At 47.9% G+C, this 16,012-nt stretch overlaps 1 protein-coding gene across 5 annotated transcripts in view; it reads left to right on the top strand.

Annotated features, from left to right (window-relative positions):
* The window catches only part of LOC125453357 (protocadherin-9), a 701,801-nt gene that overhangs the window by 604,837 nt on the left and 80,952 nt on the right, over positions 1 to 16,012 (top strand). For 3 of the 5 annotated variants that reach the window (XM_059646482.1, XM_048532816.2, XM_059646481.1), the window contains one exon: positions 14,162 to 14,299. The exons of the other annotated variants lie outside the window; for them this stretch is intronic. In XM_059646482.1, coding sequence (XP_059502465.1) covers positions 14,162 to 14,299 — 138 coding nt within the window. The remainder of the gene's footprint in view (positions 1 to 14,161; positions 14,300 to 16,012) is intronic. 5 annotated transcript variants of the gene reach the window in all.

Here is a 16,012-nt window from a genome sequence, read left to right as displayed (position 1 = left end):
TTCTTCCTTTCAGGTGAGAAAAAGCTACTGTACCTATTTAAAACGGTAAAAAGTTTGAAATTTTTTCTCTGTTGGCTGTTCCTCAAAGTAAATGCTCCTTCCTCATTAACTCCATACTCCCTCAATCCCTTGAAGCAGAAAGCATTCACTGTGAGAACATAGCTTTCACCTATCTTCCACCCCACATTGAAAAATGTGTGATATCTCTGCAAGAACTGATAAAGCTTAAGTTAATAGTAATTGGAATTTGTAATGCATAAAGCCATCTGTCATACAGGCATAGGTGATTATTACTCTCAAACAGATCACCTCTCACTGCACAAAACATTAATAAATGCTGGAAGAATATTCACCCAGCTTCTGCCTCTACTGTAATAGGTGTTTATCTAGAAATTGACAATGATAAAAATTAAGGGCTCAGTGCATTATGTACTTCGTATACTTTAGTTTTTTGCAAATATTTGCCAGACATTTAAAAAAAACACTTCTTTTGCAGTCCTTCTGACAGAGTCCTTTACCAAACTCTTGTTAATTTCATCTTCTTCCTGATCAATGGGGAGATGATCTGAATCATTGCTCCTCAAGCCATCTCAAGGCTCTCCAGCTAATTAAGAATTTAAGGCTGAGCAGGGGAATGATATGAACAAAGTGAGGGCCCATATCAATATCCAGTCAGCAGATACATTAGGAAAGAGGGCACTGTAGACAAGAGACGGTGAAGGTGACTAAAAATGAGAACATTCTATTCAGCATTGTGAAAAGTCCAAAATTCCAACAGCCGCAAATGTCATTGAGTCATTGTGGAAGAGGAACAACCTACAGGATAGCTGACAGATTTGATAGTGGTTATCATACAATGTGGTTCTGTGTTGGAATGGTAGAGAAAAGACAGGATTGACTCAAACTTCCATGAAGAGTGACATCTTTCCTCCACTTGACCCAATAATATCCCTACCTGATTTCCTGCCACCACTTGATGGGTTGCTCCTGCTCAATGTCAGGAACACATTAGGCCACTGGCCCAATCAGCTTTATTCTGATTTTGTTTCCTCCAAAAGTGCAGTTGAGTTGGTGAACATTTTTACACTGAGATTGATGAGGCATTCTTAGGCTGGTTTTAAAACCAAGACTCGGAGATAAATTTACAAAGTATACAAAAATTGGTGGAACTAATTCAAGGAAAAATTTGGCCCCTTCCTATTCTCATGTTCTTAACAAACGATCAGAAGGAAATCGACAAGAACATGGAGAAAAACGGGGAAAGTTAGTCACAAAATCATCCAGCTCATATTTGTTTGCTCAACTCTTCAATGCAAATATTGGTAATCATTTTGATTCAATTGCAGTCTTAAAAGATGCACGACAACTTGATTCTTGGCAATAATTTCTTTCACCTGTAGAATAACATTTTTATGTAAAATGTATTTTCTACAGGAGAGAAAGACATATGTTCATTTCCTGTGCATTAGTAATTAGTGTGAACACCTTTGAACTGATTAATGTTATTTAACAGATGGATCAGACTTCACACCTTGCTGAAAATTACAGATACATACAACAGGAGAAACTAGAACAAATATCTGCCCTGGGCACACAGTTCATATGCAGAAATACTTCTGATCGCAATGTGCATGGGGATCACAAGAGAGCATATATATAGGCTTAAAACACAATCACATTTCATGTAATGGCGGTGGTAATATACAAATTGATTTGTATCTAGCAATCCATCAAATTTTAATTAGATAAGCTTTCAAAAGCTAAGAAAATGTCAATACGATTACCTTTGCTGGTAGTTTTGAATTTCAAATGTTGTGGGAAGTTTATCTGAGACAAAGTGTTTCTAGCTGTTCAGTACTTTGATTTGATTTGATTTGATTTGATTTATTGTTGTCACATGTACCTAAGTACAGGGAAAAGTTTTGTTTCATGGACAGTACAGGCAAATCATAACATACAAGTACATACAGATCATAGGATATTTAGACAGAGTGAGGCATGCAAGATTAGGCTGGACAGTGGGTACATGAAATAAAGATCAACATTAGATTTGAAATTATAGAGAGGCCCACTCAGCAGTCTAATAACAGCAGGGAAGATACTATTCTTGAACCTGTTGGTACATGTGTTGAATCTTCTGTATCTTCTGCCTGATGGAAGTAGGTGGCAGAGAGTATTACTGGGGTGGCACAGGATGGGTCTTTGATGATGGCAGCCTTTCCATGGCAACGAGAAGTGTAGATAGAGTCCAGGATACTTCTGAACTCATCAATAAAGTCTGGAAGTTGTGCAGTGTTTTATTGAAAGCTTATGTAAACATTTTAGGCATGGACACTGTTCCAAATTTTATATGACTGAGAGATTGAGTGAAATGTTATTCGATTCACTGTTTTCATAAATCTGTACAAATCATTGTCCACCAAGTAAACCTATCTATAAACCATTTGTGATATCATTATGTCCTGTTAAAACTTAATTTCTGACCTATCTTTGTGTCATCAGCAAACTTAGCCACCATACCCCATTTCTAAAGGACGGTCCTGACCCGAAACATCAGTTTTCCTGCTCCTCTGATGCTGTCTGCGCCTGCTGTGTTCTTCCAGCTCCACACTGTGTTAACACCATACTTTTGGTTACTTTTTCCAAGTCATTCATATAAATTGGAAAAATTTGATGACCCAGCATTGATCCCTGTGGCATACCACCCATTGCATCTTGCTAGCCAGAAAATGACCAACTTATCCCCCCTCTATGTTTTCTGTTATCGAGATAATCTTCAATCCATGTCAATATGTTACCTCTTACACCATGAGGTTTCATTTTCTGTGGTAATCATTCATGCAATACTTGATCAAATGCTTCCTGGAAATTTAAGTACAGGGTTGTGAGTATTTGGGGACAGAACCCTTGTGCATATTTAAGGCTGAGGTACAGACAGATTCCTGATCAGGAGTGGAATCAAGGGTGACTGGGAAAAGGCAGGAAAGTGGACATGAGGAATGTTACCTTCTTGAAGCATATAAAATTTTTAATAGTCTTAACATGGTAAATACTGAGGGGACCAGAAGGCATAGTCTCTGAATAAAGGAGCACCGATTTAGGACTGAGATGAGGAAGAATTTCTTCTCTCAGAGGGTTGTGAATCTTTGAAACGTCTTGGCACGGGGACTGTGGAGGCAGAGTCTTTTTGTTTATTTAAGGCTGAAAGAGATCGATTCTTGATTTGTCGGCGAGTCAAGGGACAGGCCAGGGAAAGGTCAGAGAAGTGGACCTGAAGAATGTTGATCAACCCTTATGTGATTGAATGGCACAACGAGGTCAAGGGGCAGAATGGCCTATTTTTGATCTTTTGTGGTCGATAGTACAGCCATTGGTGCTCCTTAATCCAGGGTGCATTACATCTTAAAATAACTCCAACAAATTGGTAGAACATAATTTCCCTACACAAAGTCATGTTAAGAGATCTGTGACCAGCATCGTGCCACAAGGATTGTTGCTGGGTTCACTGTTTTTTGTCATTCATAGAAATGAATGATTTGGATGTTCACATAAGAAGTATGATTAGTAAGTTTGCAGATGACATTCAAGGATGTAAGTTTGCTCGCTGAGCTGGAAGGTTCGTTTTCAGATGTTTCATCACCTTTATTTTATTTGAAAAAATATACTTTATTCATAAGATGTACAAAAAATAAAACATATTTGTACACCCTACCCAGTCATGCAAGCCGCTCCGGGTTACCCAGGGGGAATGTACACCAACTAAAAGGAAAAAAAAACAGAGCAAAGAAAATACCCCGGCAGTCGTCACCCCGCACAGTCCCAGTTGGCCCCCTGACCAGGTGGGGAAGGCGCCAGCTGGGCCCAGTTACCAGATAGGGTTCTTTTTCCTATTCTGGACGAGGGGTTTCATACGGTGGTCTTTCCCCACCGCGCATTGGCGGCCGCTGCCCCAAGCTTTAGCACGTCCCTCAGCACGTAGCCCTGGACCTTGGAGTGCGCCAGTCTGCAACACTTGGTCGGGGTCAGTTCTTTCAGCTGGCAGACCAGCAAGTTGTGGGCAGACCAAAGAGCGTCTTTCACCGCATTGATGTTCCTCCAGGCACAGTTGATGTTGGTCTCGGTGTGCGTCCCGGGAAACAACCCGTAGAGCACGGAGTCCCGCATCACGGAGCTGCTCGGGATGAACCTCGACAAATACCACTGCATCCCCCTCCAGACCTCCTGCGCATAGGCACACTCCAGAAGGAGGTGATCAACAGTCTCGTCCTCCCACCGCAGCCGCCTCGGTGGCGCAGAGATTCCGGGCATGCATAAAGGATCTCACTGGCAGAGCCCCTCTCACCGCCAGCCAAGCAATGTCCTTGTGCTTGTTTGAAAGTTCTGGCGATGAGGCATTCTGCCAAATGACTTTGGCAGTCTGTGTGGGGAACCACACGACGGGATCCACCCTCTCCTTTTCCCGAAGGGTCTCGAGGATACTACGTGCTGACCACTGCCTGACGGCCTTGTGGTCAAAGGTGTTTCCCTTCAAAAATTTCTCCACGAAGGACAGGTGGTACGGGACGGTCCAACGACTCGGAGCGTTCCCCGGCAATGAGGGCAGGCCCATCCTTCGCAACACCGGAGACAGGTAGAACCTCAGTAAGTAGTGACACTTGGTGTTTGCGTACTGAGGATCTATGCACAGCTTGATGCAGCCGCACACAAAGGTAGCCATCAGGGCGAGGGTGGCATTCGGTACGCCCTTTCCCCCATTTTCCAGGTCTTTGTACATGGTGTCCCTGCGGACCCGGTCCATCCTCGACCCCCAAATGAAGTGGAAGATGGCCCGGGTGACCGCAGTGGCGCAGGTTCAGGGAATAGGCCAGGCCTGCGCCACATACAACAGTACCGAAAGCCCCTCGCACCTGACAACCAGGTTCTTACCCACGATGGAGAGGGACCAGAGCGTCCACCTGCCCAGCTTCAGCTTCAGTTTGGTGATACGCTCCTCCGAAGTCTTAGTGCACGCCCCAGCTCCACCGAACCAAACACCCAGCACCTTCAGGTAGTCTGTCCTGACGGTGAAGGGGATGAAGGAGCGGTCGTCCCACTTCCCGAAGAACATGACCTCGCTCTTACCCCTATTGACTTTGGCACCCGAGGCCAGTTCAAACTGGCTGCAGATGTCCAACAGCCTACTCACCGACCGACGATCGGTGCAGAAGACGGCGATGTCGTCCATGTACAGGGAGGTCTTGACCTGAAGGCCTCCACTGCCTGGGATAGTCACGCCCTTCAGGCTCACATCCTTCCTGATGGATGCAGCGAAGGGCTCACATAGCACACGAACAAGGCAGGAGCGAGCGGGCAGCCCTGCCTGACTCCAGATCTGACAGGAAAACTGTCCGATTACCACCCGTTGATCGAGACTGTGCTAACGATGTTGGTGTAGAGCAGTCGGATCCAATTGCAGATGCCCTCCCTGAACCCCAATTTGGAGAGGACGTCCCTCATGTAAGCATGAGAGACCCTGTTGAAGGCCTTCTCCTGGTCCAGGCTGATGAGGCAGGTGTCCACCGGCCTGTCCTGTATGTAGGCGATCGTATCCCTGATGAGCGCAAGGCTCTCAGCGATCTTCCTGCCCAGCACAGCACAGGCTTGGTCAGGGTGAATCACTGACTCCAGGACAGACCTGGCCCGGTTGGCTATGACCTTGGTCAGGATTTTGCAGTCCACGTTCAATAGTGAAATGGGATGCCAATTCTTAATTTCTTCCCTCTCCCCCTTCCTCTTTTAAACGAGGGTGATGATGCCCTTCCTCATGGACTTGCACATTTCCCCTGCCCGAAGCGCACTATCGTAAACCTGCAGCAGGTCCTGGCCGACCAGGTTGCACAGAGCGGAATACAGCTCGACCGGTAAGCTGTCACTCCCGAGAGTCTTATTCCTCTCCAAGGACTTGAGGGCTCTGGTCAGCTCGTCCAGGGATATTGGCCGGTCAAGCCACTCCCTCGTGCCATCATCTAAGACCTCCGTGATAGACGACAGGAACGACTCGGAGGCCGTGCTGTCCGTGGGCTTCGTGTCATACAGTCTGGCATAGAAGGATCTGCTGATCCTCAAAATGTCGGGCTGAGACGACGTCACCGAGCTGTCGTCCTCCTTCAGCCGGCTAAGCACAGAGCTCTCTTTGTGCACCTTCTGAAAGAAGAAACACGAGCACGTCTCGTCCTGGTCCACGGAGCGGACCCTGGACCGGAAGATTATCCTGGAGGCCTCCGCGGCGAAGAGCGACGCTTGCTGGCCCCTCACCTCGCGGAGGTCCTCTGTGACATCGACCCCCATCAACTGCAGAAGGAGCAGGTTCTGCACCCTTTTCTGGAGTCGTGACAGCTTTCCCGCCTCTCTCTCGCCTTCCAAACACCCTTGAGGACAAAGAACCTCTTGATGTTCTCCTTCACCGTCTCCCACCAGTCACCCGGAGACTCAAAGAGGGGCTTCACAGTTCTCCAACCGGCGTACTCCCTCTTAAGCTCCTCGATGTTCTCTGGGGTCAACAGAGTCGTGTTGAGCTTCCACGTCCCCTTGCCGGCCGGCTGGTCGTCCTGTAAGTGACAGTTGGCCAGCAGGAGGCAGTGGCCAGAGAAGAACACCGGCTCGACGCCGGTGGACCTGACCGAGAACGCTCATGACACAAACAGGAAGTCTATCCTTGAGCGAATAGACCCGTCTGGCCGCGACCAGGTGTACCCCTGCTGCGCTCCATCTGCAGGGGTGCTGAAGGCGTCGAGCAGCTTGGCGTCCTTCACCGTGCCCATCAGGAATCTGGACGTGACGTCCAGTTGACTCCCCCCACCCGTTGTCCCCACGCCGGATCTTCCGTCTGCATCGACGATGCAGTTGAAATCTCCGCCTAGGATGACCGGCCTGGACGTAGCCAGCAGGGGTGGAAGCCGCTGCAGGACGGCCAACCGCTCACTCCGTACCTCAGGGGCGTACACGTTGATCAGCCTCAGGGGAGCGTTCCTGTAGGTAACATCAGCCACTAGGAGGCGCCCCGCCACCACCTCCTGAACTTGAGAGATGGTGATGTTGCACCCCCGCAGCAGAATAGCCAGGCCCAAGGAGCGACAGTCGTTACCCCCCGACCAGATCGAAGGCCCACAGGTCCAGGCGCCGGACCATTTCCCATACCTGCTGAGGTGCGGTATCCCGCACTCCTGCAGAAGCAGGAGGTCCGCTTTGACGGTGGTCAGGTAGGCCAATGTGGACACACATCTTGCGGTGGACTTGACGCTGCGCACATTAATGCTCGCAACTCGTAACCCCATTGTGGGCAGTGACCGCAGTACCGTCCCCAAGTCCAAGGTCCAGCCCCTCCATCTGTCCCTTCATGCCCATTGCCCGGGCTAACTGCTGGACGCTCACCGGGCTCAGGAAACCGTCCGTGCTGCCTTCCAGGTGGCATCCCCCCGTCGGGGGAACGGAGGCAGAAGAGTCCTGCTCTCGGTCAGGCTGGGGACACGCTGTTTCCTCCTTCCCTCCTGGAAGTTCCAGGGGGCCCTCTAGGGCCCCAGTGGCACGTGACTGGGTGTTGGAGGGAGCCTCAGGACACCTCCCGTCACCTGGAAGCGGGGTGCTGCTTTCCTTCTCCCTTGAGATCTTTAGCTTCTGCTTTGAGCGGGCCCTCGCCGAATCCCCCTCGTCAGAGGAGCTCTTGTAGCGCCCCTGTAGCTGCCTCTTCCCGCCTGATGGTTGCGGTTCCTGGGCCCGCCGACGCGCCTTCCTCCTCGCTTTCCGGACCGTCACCCACTCCCCTGGGTCGCCTGTTGCCACCTCCGTCGACTCCGGGTTGTCGGTGGGGGAGTGTAGCCTGGAGGGGTGCTTTGCTGGCCTCAGGCCCATCTTGCGGGGCTGGGCCCTCCTGCACATTAGTGGGGTCCTTGCAGGGCCCTGGTGCCTTTCTCTCCTCTGGGGGTGCTGACCCCGCATTGCCCCTGCCAGCGACCTGGGCATAGGTGGTCCCCCACTGCGGGCATGCCCTATAGATGTGGCCTGCTTCACCGCAAAGGTTGCAGCTTTTTTCTTGTGGGCAATCCTTTGCAAGGTGTCCCTCCTCCCTGCAGTTCCTGCAGATGGTGGCTTTGCAGTTGGCCGCCATGTGACCTGACCTACCACAGGCATGGCAGACTTTAGGTTGCCCTGTGTAGGTCAGATAGCCCTTGCTCCTGCCGATCGCGAAGCTGGACGATGGGTGTACAATGTTCCCCTCCACGCCCATCCTCAGCATCACCTTGACCTGCCCCTTACTGGTCCAGATGCCAAAGGGGTCCATGATGTCAGTTAGGTCCCCTTCAACCTTCACGTACCTTCCAAGGAAGGTCAGGACATCAACTGCTGGCACATGTGGGTTGTACATGTGTATAGTCACCATACGGCTCCTCTGCGCTGGCATCACAAACAGCTGGACAGCGGTCAATACAGAGACGGGGCCCTCACCTCCTTTGTCCTTGAAAACCTCCAGGAAGTGCTCGCAAAGCTTGGCGCTCCTGAAGGTCACATCGTAAAAACCTCCTCTGGGGAAATCCTGCAGGCAGTAAATGTCCGCAGCAGCGAACCCACAACAGTCCAACAGGACCCTCTTCACGAAGAAGGTGCGGTCCACAGGTGCACCTTCATCCATCTTCTTCACGGAACCACGGATGGTGTTCCGGACCCCCTGACCTGGGGCACGAGCACCTGCCGCAGCCATCGTTGCAGGTTGATGCTCCCCTGAGCCAGCGTTAGGCCGAAGCCAGCATTAAGATCCACCGGTTGCAAGGGTGCACAGCCAACCCGACGTCTTCCTTCCACCTCCAACGCAGCGCTCTCCTCCTCTCGGTCCACAGCAGAGTGGGTCTTTATTTTGTTCCAGATGTAGGCTGGTTCACTGAGTTGGAAAGTTGGTTCCCAGATGTTTCATCACCATTCTAGGTAACATCATCAGTGAGCCTCCGTGAAGCGCTGGTGATATGTCCCGCTTTCTATTTCTGTGTTTAGGTGTCCTTGGGTTGGTGATGTCATTTCCTGTGTTGATGTCATTTCCTGTGTTGATGGTGTCATTTCCTGTTCTTTTTCTCAGAGGGTGGTAGATGGGCTCCAAATCAATGTGTTTGTTGATGGAGTTCCGGTTGGAATGCCATGCTTCTAGGAATTCTTGCACGTGTCTCTGTTTGGCTTGTCCTAGGATGGATTTGTTGTCCCAATCAAGGTGGTGTCCTTACTCATCTGTATGTAAGGATACTAGTGATAGTGGGTCATGTCTTTTTGTGGCTAGTTGATGTTCATGTATCCTGCTGGCTAGCTTTCTGCCTGCTTGTCCACTCTAGTGTTTGTCACAGTTCTTGCAAGGTATTTTTTAAATGACGTTCGTTTTTCTTGTTGATGGCACATGAGTATGGCGCACTGACCTCTACATCACCGAGGCCAAACACCAACTCTCCGACACCTCCTCCTACCGCTGCCTTGATCATGACTCCACCCCCGAGCACCAAACCATCATCTCCAACACCATCAATGACCTCGTCACCTCAGAGGACCTCCCACCCACAGCTTCCAACCTCATTGTTCCCCGACCCTGCACAGCCGGTTCTATCTCCTTCCCAAAATCCACAAACCTGCCTGCCCTGGTCGACCTATTGTCTCAGCCTGTTCCTGCCCCACTGAACTCATCTCCACCTATCTGGACTCCATTTTCTCCCCTTTGGTCCAGGAACTCACCAGCTACGTCCGTGACACCACCCATGCCCTCCACCTACTCCAGGACTTCCAATTCACTGGCCCCCAACACCTCATTTTCACCATGGACCTCCAGTTCCTGTACACCTGTATTCCTCATGCAGATGGCCTCAAGGCCCTCCGCTACTTCCTGTCCCGCAGGCCCGACTAATCCCCCTCTATCAACATCCTCATCCGCCTAGCCGAACTCGTCTTCACCCTCAACAACTTCTCTTTCGATTCCTCCCACTTCCTACAGACAAAGGGGGTGGCCATGCGTACCCGCATGGGCCCCAGCTATGCCTGCCTCTTTGTAGGTTACGTGGAACAGTCCCTCTTCCGCACCTACACAGGCCCCAAACCCCACCTCTTCCTCCGTTACATTGATGACTGTATCGGCGCCGCCTCTTGCTCCCCAGAGGAGCTCGAACAGTTCATCCACTTTACCAACACCTACCAACCCAACCTCAAGTTCACCTGGGCCATCCCCAACACATCCCTCACCTTTCTGGACCTCTCAGTCTCCATCTCAAGTAACCAGCTAGAAACTGATGTCCATTTCATGCCCACTGACTCCCACAGCTACCTAGAATACACCTCCTCCCACCCACCCTCCTGCAAAAATTCCATCCCCTATTCCTAATTTCTCCGCCTCCGCCGCATCTGCTCCCAGAATGAGATATTCCACTCCCGCACATCCCAGATGTCCAAGTTCTTCAAGGACCGCAACTTTCCCGCCGCAGTGGTCGAGAATGCCCTTGACCACGTCTCCTGCATTTCCTGCAACACATCCCTCACACTCTGCGCCCACCACAACCGCCCCAAGAGGATCCCCCTCGTTCTCACACACCACCCTACCAACCTCCGGATACAACGTATCATCCTCCGGCACTTCCGCCATCTACAATCCAACCCCACCACCCAAGACATTTTTCCATCCCCACCCCTGTCCGCTTTCTGGAGAGACCACTCTCTCCGTGACTCCCTTGTTTGCTCCACACTGCCCTCCAACCCCACCACACCCGGCACCTTTCCCTGCAACCGCAGGAAGTGCTACACTTGCCCCCACACCTCCTCCCTCACCCCCATCCCAGGCCCCAAGATGACCTTCCATATCAATCAGAGGTTCACCTGCACATCTGCCAATGTGGTATATTGTATCCATTGTACCCGGTGTGGCTACCTCTACATTGGGGAAACCAAGCGGAGGCTCGGGGACCGCTTTGCAGAACACCTCCGCTCGGTTCGCAACAAACAACTGCACCTCCCATTCGCAAGCCATTTCAACTCCCCCTCCCATTCCTCAGACGACATGTCCATCATGGGCCTCCTGCAGTGCCACAATGATGACACCCGAAGGTTGCAGGAACAGCAACTCATATTCCGCTTGGGAACCCTGCAGCCCAATGGTATCAATGTGGACTTCACCAGCTTCAAAATCCCCCCTTCCCCCACTACATCCCAAAACCACCCCAGCCTGTCTCTGCTTGCCTAACCTGTTCTTCCTCTCACCTGTCCCTTCCTCCCACCTCAAGCAGCACCTCCATTTCCTACCTATCACCTCATCCAGCCTCCTTGACCTGTCCATCTTCCCTGGACTGACCTATCCCCTCCCTACCTCCTTACCTATACTCTCCTCTCTTGTTTTCTCTCCATCTTCAGTCCGCCTCCCCCCTCTCTCCTTATTTATTCCAGTTCCCTCTCCCCATCCCCCCCCCGATGAAGGGTCTAGGCCCGAAACGTCAGCTTTTGTGCTCCTGAGATGCTACTTGGACTGCTGTGTTCATCCAGCTCCACACTTTGTTATGTTCGTTTTTCTTGTTGTTTGTATCGGGTCTTTTAAATTCATTCGCTGCTGTTTCAGTGTGTTGGTGGGTTTGTGGGCTACCCTGATGCCAAGAGGTCCGAGTAGTCTGGCAGTCATTTCTGAAATGCCTTTGATGTAGGGGAGAGTGGTTATGGTTTCTGGGCCCGTTTTATCTGTTTGTTTGGGTTTATTGCTGAGGAATCGACAGACTATGTTCATTGGGTACCTGTTCTTTTTGAATACGCTGTATAGGTGATTTTCTTCTGCTGTGCGTAGTTCCTCTGTGCTACAGTGTGTGGTGGCTCGTTGGAATAATGTTCTAATGCAGCTTTGTTTGTGGGTGTTGGGATGGTTGCTCCTGTAGTTCAGTATTTGGTCCGTATGTGTTGTTTTCCTGTAGACGCTGGTTTGAAGTTCCCCATTGACTGTTCGCTCTGCTGTGACATCTCGGAATGGCAGTTTGTTGTTATTTTCCTCCTCTTTTGTGAATGTTATGCCAGTAAAGGGTATTATTGATGGTCTTGAAGGTTTCCTCTAATTTGTTTTGCTTAGTGATGACAAAGGTGTCATCCACATAGCGGACCCAAAGTTTGGGCTGGATGATTGGCAGAGCTGTTTGTTCGAGTCTCTGCATTACTGCCTCTGCTAAGAACCCTGATATCAGAGATCCCATGGGTGTTCCGTTGGTTTGTCTGTAGGTTTTGTTATTGAAAGTGAAGTGGGTGGTGAGGCATAGGTCTACTAGCTTGATGGTGTTGTCCTTGCTGATGAGGTTGATGGTGTCTGGTGTATGTGTCTTCGGTTCTTCTAATAGTGTAGTCAGTGTTTCTTTGGCCAGGTTGATGTTGATGGACGTGAACAGGGCTGTTATGTCAAAGGAGACCATTATTTCATCCTCTTCTATCTTGATGTCTTTGATGGTGCTCAGGAATTCTTGGGTGGAGTGAATGGAGTGGCGTGAGTCTTCTACTAGGTGTTTTAGTCTTTGGTATAGTTCCTTGGCTAATCTGTACGTTGGTGTTCCAGGTAGCGACACTATGGGTCTGAGGGGGGCTCCTGGTTTGTGAATTTTGAGTAGTCCGTAGAAGCGTAGTGTGTTGGGTCCATCTGGTTTCATTTTTTGGAAGTCTCTCTTGTTTAATTCTCCAGATTTTAAAAGTTTTTTAAGTCAGGCTGTGATTCGGTTCTCTAGTTGACATTCAAATTAGAGGTGTAATGGAACAGTGAAGAAGACTATCTCAGAGTACAATGGGATGTTGATTAGATGGGCCAATGGGCTGAGGAGTAGCAGATAGGGTTAAATTTCGATAACTGTGAGGTGCTGCATTTTAGAAAGGCAAGTCAGGGCAGGACTTATACATTTAATGCTAACGTCCTGAGGACTTTGGCTGAACAAAGAGGCCTTGGGGTTCAAGCTCCTTTAAAGTGGAGCTGCAGGTAGGTGAGATAGCGAAGGAGGTGTTGATATGCTTACCTTTATTGGTCAGTGCATTGAGTGTATGAGTTAGAAAGTCATGTTGTGGCTGTGCAGGACATTGATTTGGCCACTTTTTGGAGTATTGTGTACAATACTGGTCTCCCTGCTATAGGAAGGAGGTTGTGAAACCAGAAAGGGTTCTTAAAAGATTTACAATGTTGCCAGGTTTGGAGGGTTTGAGCTATAGGGAGAGGCCAAATAGGCTAGGGCTATTTTCCCTGGAGCATCAGAGGCTGAGGGATGGCCTTATAGAGACTTTTAAAATCTTGAGGGGCATGGATAGGGTAAGTAGGCAAGGTCTTTACCCCGGGGTTTGGGAGTCCAAAACTGGAGGGCATAGGTTTAAGGTGAGAGGGGGAAGATATAAAAAGGACCTAAGGGGCAACTTTTTCACATGGAGTTTGGTGCATGTATGTAATGAGCTGCCAGAGGAAGTGGTGGATAATGGGACAATTACAGCATTTAAAGGGATTCTGCATGAATATGATGGGTATAGAGGGATATAGGCCAAATGCTGACAAATGGGACTAGATTTATATTGAATATCTGGTTGGCATGGGCAAGTTGGATTGAAAGGTCTGTTTCTGTGCTGCATATCTGTATGACTCTATAACTGCATATGATGACCTTGACTTTTTGAAGGGCTTTGCTTATGATGTCTTTAAAAATAACTTTTAACAACTTTCCTGTTAACATTCTAATATCTGTTAAGCTAATTGTCTTGTCATTTCCTGATGTTGTCCTTATCTGTTTTTGAATAAATGAAGAACAAAGGACTCAAGTTCACCTTTGACTTTTTCGAGCCTCTTTGTTACTGTAATCTAAATGGAGATGTAGTGAATATCCGACTGTTGCAAGTCGTGGCTCAGTGGGCAGTGCCCTCACATCTGACTTAAAAAGTTATGAGTTAACATTCTGAGAATTGAGAATGAAATCTAGGCTAATAGCCCAGTGTGCTGTTTACTTTTGGGATGATATTTAACTAAATCTTCATTTATCCTGTTAGATGTCTGTGAAAGATGCCACACCATTCTTGTTAAAAGAGCAGCGGAGCACTCCATATTGTCCTAATTAATCTTAATCCATCTTAATCCATCAACCAGCACTATGTTAAAAACATGTGGATGATGTATTTGCAGATGACATAAAGCTGGGTGGGAGAGTGAGCTGTGAGGAGGATGTAAAAATGCTTCAGTGCGATTTGGACAAGATGAATGAGTGGACAAATCTGTATACTGTGGATAAACGTGAGGCTATCCACTTTGGGAGCAAAAACAGTAAGTCGTATTATTGTCTGAATGACTATGAATTTTGAGAGGAAAATATGCAATGACATCTGAGTGTCCTTGTATTCAAGTCACTGAATGCAAACATAGAGGTGCAGCAGGTAGTAAAACAGGTAAGTGGTATGTTGGCCTTCACATTGAGAGGGTTTGAGTACAGGAGCAAGGATATCTTGCTGATGTTAGACAGGCCCTCGGAGAGACCACATGTCGGCTATAGTGTGCAGTTTTGGTCTCTTTAACTGAGGAAAGATGTTCTTGCTACAGAGGGAGTGCAACAAATGTGTGCCAGACTGATTCCTGGGATGACAGAATAGACATATGAGGAGAAGTTGAATTGATTAGGATTATTTTCACTGGAGTTCAGAAGAATAAGAGGTATCTCACAGAAGCAAATAAAGTTCTCACAGCATGAGATAGGGTTGATGCAAGAAGGACGAGCCCAGTGGCAGGGCAATCAGAACCAGGGGTTACAATCTAAGGATATGAGGTAAATCATTTAGGACTGAGACGGGAGAAATTTTTTTCACCTGGGAATAGCGAGCCTACAGAATTTGCTACGACAGGAAGCAGTCAAGGCCAAAACATTGTATGATTTCAAGAAGTTAGATATCACACTTTGAGCTAAAGGGATCAGAGGGTGTGGTGAGAAAACTGGTGTAGGATGTTGAGTTGAATGTCAATCATAATCATAATGAATGGCAGAGCAGGCTTGAAAGGCCAAATGACCCAAATCTGCTCTTTCTATTATGTGTTTCTATGTTGCCGTTTCTGTGATTTTCCTGTGTTCAATTTAACTGCAACATTTGTTTCATTTCAAGAATAACAGTAGGTTTTGGGCTGGAGCAGGCGTTCAGATTTCACAAAGCTGCAGAAGGTGCTATTTAAAGCAGCAGGTCTTTCTATACAATCCAAAGCCTTACAGAAATTATAGAAAAAATGGAGGCCATTACATTTGGTAACATGCATGTGTTTATTTCAGCTATTAGCTCTAAACCCCATTTTTTTACACCTTTTCACAGTTTTTTTTTAAAATGTGTCCAATGCTCATTTAAATTACATGCTTGCATATGTGTATTTTGCAAAATATTTATTTTACCTTTAAACTTTAGAACTTAATTGTGATAATCTTGACAAGTAATGTGCAATAATTCTGTCGTCTAATTACAGTAACATGAGTTGTTGTTGGGTTTTTGAATTGCCCTATTTGCCATGGCTGAATAAATTGAACAATAACTAATTTTACATTCTGATATTCTGATAAGAAAAAATAATTGCAGTAGGAATAATGATGTGCATTTTGCTTTGATGTTTCATTGACTGAACTGATCTCGATAAATCGTCTGAGAACTGGGCATTTTGTTGTACGATGCATGCTCTGTTCTAGTTGACCAGTTGTATACTGGAGAGTTTTCTGTTTCTCTTTTGTGCATCAAGTATCCATATCTACCTTGCTATGTGGTGGTACATTATAATATTGTCTGCAGTTTTCACAGAATATCGAAGGAAAGAATTCTTTGTGTGTAGTCTTTCTCCAAGTGTTAGTTTCTTTTTGTAGACTCTGGTTTTCCAAGCTTCATCAGGGTTTAGTTTTTATTATTGAAGGTAAACATGAGATAGAAAAGGGAATCCCTGATTTTAAATGGTGTTGAATAATACGTTAAGAAGGATAAAGTTGCAAACAAGTTTACTGACTTACACTGGATT

Source organism: Stegostoma tigrinum, chromosome 6 (assembly GCF_030684315.1).
Source record: "Stegostoma tigrinum isolate sSteTig4 chromosome 6, sSteTig4.hap1, whole genome shotgun sequence".
Classification (NCBI taxonomy): domain Eukaryota; kingdom Metazoa; phylum Chordata; class Chondrichthyes; order Orectolobiformes; family Stegostomatidae; genus Stegostoma; species Stegostoma tigrinum.
The sequence above is the reverse complement of the archived record's forward strand: the minus strand, read 5'-3'. Positions and strand labels throughout refer to the sequence as shown.